The 8,904-nt window shown below is 29.8% G+C and overlaps 1 protein-coding gene across 33 annotated transcripts in view; it reads left to right on the plus strand.

Annotated features, from left to right (window-relative positions):
- GULP1 (GULP PTB domain containing engulfment adaptor 1) overlaps positions 1–8,393 on the plus strand; it is a 320,008-nt gene extending 311,615 nt beyond the window's left edge. For 16 of the 33 annotated variants that reach the window (XM_031936464.1, XM_031936469.1, XM_031936462.1 and 13 more), the window contains 3 exons: positions 278–372; positions 2,166–2,176; positions 6,417–8,393. In XM_031936464.1, the coding sequence (XP_031792324.1) occupies positions 278–372; positions 2,166–2,176; positions 6,417–6,438 (128 nt within the window). In that variant the 3' untranslated portion in view covers positions 6,439–8,393. The remainder of the gene's footprint in view (positions 1–277; positions 373–2,165; positions 2,177–6,416) is intronic. The other 17 variants (XR_004229212.1, XM_023212402.2, XM_031936478.1 and 14 more) reach the window with 2 other exon arrangements.
- Positions 8,394–8,904: the final 511 nt, after the last annotated feature.

Below are 8,904 nucleotides of genomic sequence, written 5' to 3' on the forward strand. Positions count from 1 at the left end.
CAAAAAAAAAAAAAAAAAAAAAAAAAAAAAAAAAACACAGAAAGCTCTCTAGATAATAATTCTTTATAATAAAACGTTTTAATATCATAAAATGGATCTTTTCTTCCTTATTAATGTTTAACTTGTCTAAGCTCAGGAAAGCCCCACATACAGTGTAAGTGTGGATTAGTGGTTCATTTGATCATGTAAATATTCATTTATATAATCCTGCCTTTGAAATCTAACTCACTCCAGCTCACTTGTTATTTCATTTACTAAATTATTTCCTTCTTTTTAGAACGGGACCTGTTTGGAGCAGAACCTTTTGACCCATTTAACTGTGGAGCAGCAGATTTCCCTCCAGATATTCAATCAAAATTAGATGAGATGCAGGTGACTATTGTGACTGACTGGCCCATAAATTATTTATTTCATTTTGATATGGAACAAAGAGAATGTTATGTACCAAAACTATGGTTTCCTTTAATTATTTTCACTATAAAAACTCACTTAAAATAATTACTTTAAAGTAATAATGTACAGTTAGTCCTAAAAATACTCCTACATATGCTAAGGATAAGGTCGTTGGTTTTTTTAATGGTTCAATTTACAGTGGCAATAAGATGATTCTTTTTTTTAATACAAAATGGCATGGATTCTAATGGTTCATTGTTTTGAAATCTAGAGTTAAAAAGTCATTGCATTAGATTTATAAGATTTGATCTCAGTCTTAACAATTATGAATTGAAAATTGTAAATGAGTAGAAGAGGGAAAATCTTTTTAAGATTGAAATTATTCTCTCTGAAAAGAAGCGTTGTAGCTGTAGTTCATAACTTGGGCTTTTATTTAAAAAGCAGACACTCAGTGACAACTTCTTTAGGAATGTAGTTCAGTCGGGTTTTCATTTCTCTCTCTTCCTTTTACTTTTTTGTTCTAAATTGGTCTGCAGTTTACAGAAATTGGTTTTAAACGCTTTGCACTATCGACCATGATTTAAAAATAGTCTTATAAACCCCAGAATAAAGTCTTCTCTTTATATTTGCCCTTTACATTTTGGTGAAATTATTATATCCTATTTTTCATCAAAAAGTTTATATATGGTAGAATCCAGACAGACACCAATTATATGAAGCTGATTGAGAAGAGACAATGAAGACACTAAAGTAAGGAGAATGAGGTATTTTTGTTTATTAGTCTTGGCTTAATACATTCATTCTCTATGCCTCACTTCCTAGAAAAAACAATTATAGGTGAACTCTGATCTATCACTGATAATTACAATCCTTCTTAGAAAGTTAATTTAAATGCCCTTTTACTCATTTTTGACTGCAGCTGTGTAGCTATCTCATTTTCTGTGTAATACATGAATTCATTATTGTTCTAGATGTAATAACATGCCTGAATTTAAAAGTTGAATTACTTAACATATGCCTTCAGGTTTTCAAAGAATCTGTTGAAACAGTGTTTCTTAAGTTAAATGATTCTTAATCCCCTTTTACATAAAAAATTATTTTAGATCTTTAGTATTAACTTATAATTTTTAAATATTAACAAAAATATTATAAACAACTTGTCCTTATAGTTTTTGTAAAATTATGAATTCAAAAAATTATAAATTAAATGAAAGTCAAATTACAACCCCAGTAGAGGATGGATGATCTTATTTGGTTGAAGCTAAAACCACCTTTTCAAATTTCTATTGATTTCAACATGTATACTGTTTGATGGCACAAATTTCCTACTTCTTTTCTATATTTTAAATACTATGAAACTTTCAAATGGTGCATGATAATTTAGCAAGAATGCTGTATTTCATATGAAATCAGTTCCTTTCCTTTTACATTAGTTTTACCCATTGAACATGTACTATCTGGTACTAATGCTTTTGTAGTAACAAAGAAATATTTATGTGGTAGTATTTATTCTCAAGGGTTACACAGGTCATACAGAGTACTTTTCTATGAATTGTTTAGATTTTCCCAAAATTGGGAAAAAAAATTTATTGAGTTTTAAGGATAAGCCTCTATTTCCAGATTTTGTTGGAACCAAGTGTGAGACGCACTGTATTGGGATGATTGAGTGATGTGACACTCAAATAATGTTAAACTGTGGTGGTTTTGCTTTTGCTATTTCTAATATTTTCTTAATGTCTTTTTTAATTCTTTACTGCTTTCATGGTGGGTAGCGCCAGAGATGGTTGGTATATTATTTTTATAACAATTTTAAACAACTTACAAATTTTTAAAGCTGAAACCTTAAAATGTGCATGCTTTATTTAATAAATATTCAAACAACAACTTCATATGGGTATATCTGATAATTAGTTGTGTTTAAAGAGGTTTCATAAACCATATTTTAAGATTATTTTTCAATGACTTAGTCACTATTGCATTGTTCACTTTATTGTTTTTTCTTTCTTTTCTTTTCTCTTTTCTTTCCTTTCCTTTCCTTTCCTTTCCTTTCCTTTCCTTTCCTTTGAGACAGAGTCTCACTCTATCGCCCCACCCAAGCTGGAGTGCAGTGGCGTGATCTTGGCTCACTGCAACCTCCACTGCCCAGGCTCAAGCAATCCTCCCTCCTCAGCCTCCTGAGTAGCTGGGACTAGAAGTATGCACTACCATGCATGGCTAATTTTTGTATTTTTTGTTAAAAGTAGGGTTTCATCATGTTGCCCAGACTGGGCTTGAACTGCTGGCCTCAAGCCATCTACCCACTTAGGCCTCACAAAGTGCTGGGACCACAGGCGTGAGCCACCATACTTGGCCATGATTGTTTCTTTTAGTCCAAGATTTACTTGCAAGGTCACTTTAACAAAAGTAAAATAATATTTTCTTCATCTAAACTCTATGATGGCTTTCATTATTAATCTTGCTAGCCTAATGAATCTAATGCACACATGTAGCTACTATATCTTTGCATATCCTATAAAAACTTAATATATTACAGTGGAGTGTGAATGCCATATTGAGTTAATAAGCCTAGTGAGACATTTAGTTTTCATCTTTCATTTAGAGTATTGTGACTAAGCTACTTTTAAGAGAATTGAATTATTAAGTTTGAAATCACAGCATTTATGCAGAAATGTTAAACCATATTTCAGTATAAGCAGTTAGAAAATTAAACATTTATTTGAAATCAATAATGTAGCTATTTGATTTGACATAATTTAAACTGTCCAGCACATGTCACCAACAGGAAGATAAGTGGAATAGTATTGATAGGCCACACTGTAACATGTGAGCTATAATAATTTAATACATTAAAAAACAAGCATGGCAAGTTCATAAAGGATGAAAAAATCATGTACAAGTGGTGTTAAGTCAGCTGGCTAGTACTCTGGGAGAAGATCAATGTACTGCTGAAACTTACAGCAAATGCCGAGATAAATTTCAGAAGTAATCAACATTTTAAGATGTTTAAAATATTACTGAATATTCATCAGACTTCTGAATTGATAAGAAAATTTTATAAGGAAAAGAAAAATATAGACATGTTATATCCAATTTTTTAACATTTACTCTCTAAAACTATATAAATACATTACATATACATAATTAAAGCATTAGACAAATGACTAGGAAACTAAACAATCAACAGATACATGAAAAAGCCCTAGTTCACAAAAGAAGACTACAAGTGGCTTACACATATGTAGACATGTTCTGTCTAATCAAAGTAAACGTACAAATCAAATAAAGAACTGTAATGCCATTTTAATCTAGCAGATTATTTTTTAAACTAATAATCAATACAAATGAAAATGTAATAAAACAGGTACTGTAAATTGTTGGTAGGCCAGAATTAGTTCAGAGGTAACTATGGCCTAGCAATCTCTTTAGAGAGTAACTTGTTATTAATACTTTTATTTCTATTTGATATCAAAACTTTAAAGCAATCTATTCTGAAGAAAAAGTAATTATAAATGTGTTCGGTCTCTATGAATAAAAATACCTAGTCAACATTATTCGTAATTTTAAAATGCTAGGAAGCAATCATTGTAAAAATTAATAGCATTTTATATAGTCATAATAAATTAGTTTTGTGGGAATTTAGAATAATCAAGGTCTGCAAAGATGAAAAGAGGAAGATAGAAAACTATATACATAATAAATTACTTACATAAAAAAACTATATGGCATAAATATATAGATATTCATATTATCATTAAAATCATTTTTAAAATTCTATAGATAGAAAAATAGACATATCTCAAAGTGCAGTGGTTTTTCCTTCCTTGATATGCTTTTCTATTTCAAAATAAGAAAATTCATAAAAATATTACATATAAAACTCATATGGTGAGTAATATTTTAATTATTTAATCATTCTTTTGTGTGACATTAGCTTATGGTAATTCCCATCACTACATAAATAAAGTATCATTTTTATTAAGAGGTTTGAAGCTCAAGAGGATATGGAATGATTTAGAGTTTATTAAATTGTGATTTGCAAAATGGGACTTACGAAGAAGACAGGAAATGTGTGGGAAATTTTATCTTAGGAAAAAAGAAAATCAAGGAACCTTATAATATGTAAGAATCCCTAAAAAGTCAATATGGAGATAGATATTATCGTAAGTCATATGCTAACACTTTATTATTAAAATAGTAATTAACCTCTATTTTACTTTGACTGCTATTCTGCTTTTCCAATATTGATAACACATTGACAAATAGTATTTTCAGGGTAATTGAAGTGATACTGGTTTACTAGCAGAATGAACTGATACAATTTAAAAGTACCATATGGTATCAAGCATTTCCACTCTCTGTCATCTGTCTATCAATGTATCATCTCTCTACCGTTTATAGTATACCAGAAGATGACATAATACACAAATCTTCAGATATCCAAATAAAATAATTTTAAAGAAAAGTTTACTTACAGTATTATAAAGTATTTATGTTTCTAAGTATTTGCTGGCTGTTTGAGAAATATAAATAAATATGACAAAATGTATTTTGTGATGAGAACAGATTTTTAAAAAATAATGAAAAGTACTCTCATATTTACTCAACTAAATAAAGATTGTATTCCAAGTACTGTAAAGACTTTTGAAAAACTTTCACAATGATTACATCACTATATTGCTATATAGTAGTAGTCTCTGTACTGTAAACATGATGAAGAATATTCTTTGAACATCAATAACAAATAAAGTATGGCTTACAGCTTTGTAACTGCCTTCCTCCTCGATATGATGATGTTTACACTGGATTTAGAGAAAGATAAGAACATTTACATAACTATTCTAAATAAAAGTAATTTGGGGAGATGCAAAAAGATACACAATTAGCTAACATACAAGCAAATATAGTCAGTCTAATTGAATAAAACACCCAAAGCAGAGGTGAAAACCAATGGTTACCTTTAAGAGACATTTTCTTTTCTTTAGGAATACACTGCTGTCTGCATATTATTTGCCAATAATGTGTCACATGGCCACTGGAAATTACAAGTTACCTTTCTGAAACATTTCAGTTCTGTTAGTAAGAAAAAAAAGGTAGAGTATATAGAGAGCACTACCACATTTGCTTCTACAAGGAGACTTACAATGTAACCTCCACTTTCATCGATCAGTGCAAGTCTGTGCTTTTCATCTTTTTGTAGGCCCATGTGTAGAGGTTTATAAGAAAGGGTAGGAATGAGGAAAGGTGGTAAGAAGAGATGACCCGCAGTTCAATTATATTATGCAATTAAAAAAATAGAGAGATGGGAGTGGAGAAGGACAGACTCCTTTGCCATTAACTTTTAACTCAAAATCTTGGTGGAAAAACACTTTCATAGCAATTGTGTTCTTACACTCAATAAATCAAAGACAACTTAACTTCTAAAATATGCAAGGGAGAGTAGGAGTCAAAGAAGCCAGTCCGCTACAAGCAACAGCAAGGCTAGTAGGGGAAGTTTTCTCCATGGCAAAATAATCTGCAGTTGTATGTTCCACAGAAGACATGGCATTCCATTTAAAAGAAGTATTTTATGAAGGCTCTGGTCAGTGGTAACCGGGAAGAAAAGGTGAAAATCATCAGGATATCTTGAACCTCTCATCAATTTGAAGTCTAACTATCTTAATAATATTTAAATTAATAATAATTTTTAAAGCTAACAGATTTCATTTGCAATAGAATGATATAGTAACTAACCTTTTCTGAAAAAGAAACCTGTATCTTAATTTTATGTATTTTCTTCTGTCTCTCATGCATGCTAACCTCACATATATTTAAAACATTAAAGTGTTAATAGGTCTGAAAGAACTACCAGTGCTTATACACCTATATAAAAATTCAACAAGTCAACATTTGACATATAGTTATTATTAGTTGTCAAAGCATGACTATTTCAACTTCAGTGCATAGTCTTTTTTATTCACTGATTTTATTTCATTTTACTTTGCTGTGAGCATTTTGGATATTAATGATTTTATTCTGTTTTACAGGAGGGGTTCAAAATGGGACTAACTCTTGAAGGCACAGTATTTTGTCTCGACCCATTAGACAGTAGGTGCTGACATCAAGAACAAGAAATCCTGATTCAAGTTAAATGTGTTTCTATACACATGTCATTTATTATTACTTTAAGATAGGTATTATTCATGTGCCAATATGTTTTTGAATATTTTAATATTTTGAAAATCTTTTCAGTTAAATTTCCTCACCTTCACTATTGATCTATAATTTTTATTTTATAAACAACTTACTATAAAGTAGATCATACTTTTATGTTCCTTTCTGTTTCTACTGTATATGAATTTGTAATTGAAAGACATATTATACAAATACCTGCCTTGTGTCTGAGTTCTATGTAGTTAGCATCTTGAAACTTGTATTCATTTTCCAGATTGCTGGTTTATTAATGATTTCCCAAAAGCCATACCTTAAAGATAACTTTAAATTCTGAAGAGATATGCCAATGCCAAACTAAACATGGTCTGTTTTCAAACCAACAAACATGTTACTATTCATTAGACAGATGTCATTTTATGTATAAATACTGTTCACATCACTGGGAAAATGTAAACTTTAAACATAATGCCACAAGATCACTAATTTCTAGCAGGTAAAATTATAAGGATATAAATTCCAATAATAAACCAAATGTATTTAGAGTATTTATTAGTAAATGCAAGGCGATGTTAGTTATGATCAGTTATACTCTAAATATTTAATTTGTTTTATAAAGATAATTAAAAAATGAAAATTTGCTATTTATTAAAAAAAACTTTAAATTTCATTCCAAATGAGATAAGTTATATCACTATAACATCTAAGCATCATCTGATTTGATATTCCCTAAAAAACATTTGGAATATATGCTATCTATAGATTCAGTGTCTATTACCCATATTTACATTACCAAATATATTTCTTCTCACTACATAAGGACTACTCTTCTCATATTTTCTTCTTTGATGAAGGTATTTTTCACCAAAGTTTATTTTGTGATGCCCCATTGGTTTTGATACTTTAAAATCGGTGACGCCCATTCTATATGAATTATCAATATTACTTGGTAAATTCAATTTGTATTTGTTTTGTTAAAGTCAAAAATCTCATTTAAAAAAACACCTCGTTACTGCTTGGTTTAGTCTTGAACATGAACAATAAAATTCTCCTGCATTTCACTCTTGATGTGCTGATGAACCTAGACTTTTAAAAGTATTTGTTTCCTATACCTTTACCCATTACATAACAGACTAATTTGTACTCAGTAAAGCAAACATTTATGGTCAAAATTTCTAACTTGGTTCATCACATTATAAGGTAAATAAATTAAATTAATGAAAATGTGACTTAAATTAGGGTAACCCTCAAAAATAGATGTATCATTTACTATGGAAATTTTCTTCAAGTGTTAAAGGTACATTTTCACTAGGAAAAGAAATCAAATATGCTTATGCAATATATATTTGTCTGTTTTTCCTTAATGTTATATGGTATATATGAGCCTTCTTGTTTAGTTTCTTTTATCTGCTAAGTTGTACCTTAATTAGAGGGCAATATATGTTTCATAAAGAAGAGTCTTTATAATTTTGTTTGTCAGATAGTATTTTGTAATTTGTATAATGAGGATGTTTAGAAGCCATATAAGTGGCTTTTTTTAACAGATAGAATTTGTATTTTTATTGTACTTTAAAAAGATTTATGTAATAGGAATATATTTAGTGGCCATTTATTATCAATGGTAACACAATAGAGTACTGAGATGGTATTTGCACATTTAAGATCTGTTACTTTACCAATTTTTAATGGTAATCAGCTCTGCTACTGGCATGATGAAATAGTACATAATTGGTCATTAATTATGAACATTTATTTCTCCAGTGCGTTTTTATGAAGATCTGGTTGAAAATTGTATTTCTATGTAAACTCAATGATATGTTTGATTTTCCTGAAAATAAATGATTTTAAATAAATTAAATTACATAATTCATTTGTTAAATAATCTGTAATTAATATAGACACATTCTGAAGCTAATTATGTAACAGATTTTCTTGATCATAAATGAAGCTAAAAGAAAGGGAGAGAGTCAGAGAGAAAGGCAAAGAAGAAATAAAGGGCTTTACCTTTAACTTCATTTCTTGCAGCCCACACACATTTTAGCTTTATGAGCAAATATCATTCAGTTGTGAAAACAGTGGACTGATCCTGCTGGTGAGAGAGGTCATGAATTGCTTCTTCTTACCAGAAGCATCTGGTGCAAAAACTGTATTATGTAAATATCAATTTCATAACTGGAGGCTTTTTTTAACTTAGCAGTAATGCAGAGGGTGTCTTGGCTGATAGTTTTATAAAGGTGGAACTTGATAATAGGATGTGGATTATGACTAAGAGTACAATCATGAAGAAGTTTTGAATCAATTTAAAACATGATGTTGAGTATTTTACGGACACGGGACTCACATGCACACCCTTTGAACACCAAG

Source organism: Piliocolobus tephrosceles, chromosome 11, assembly GCF_002776525.5.
Source record: "Piliocolobus tephrosceles isolate RC106 chromosome 11, ASM277652v3, whole genome shotgun sequence".
Classification (NCBI taxonomy): domain Eukaryota; kingdom Metazoa; phylum Chordata; class Mammalia; order Primates; family Cercopithecidae; genus Piliocolobus; species Piliocolobus tephrosceles.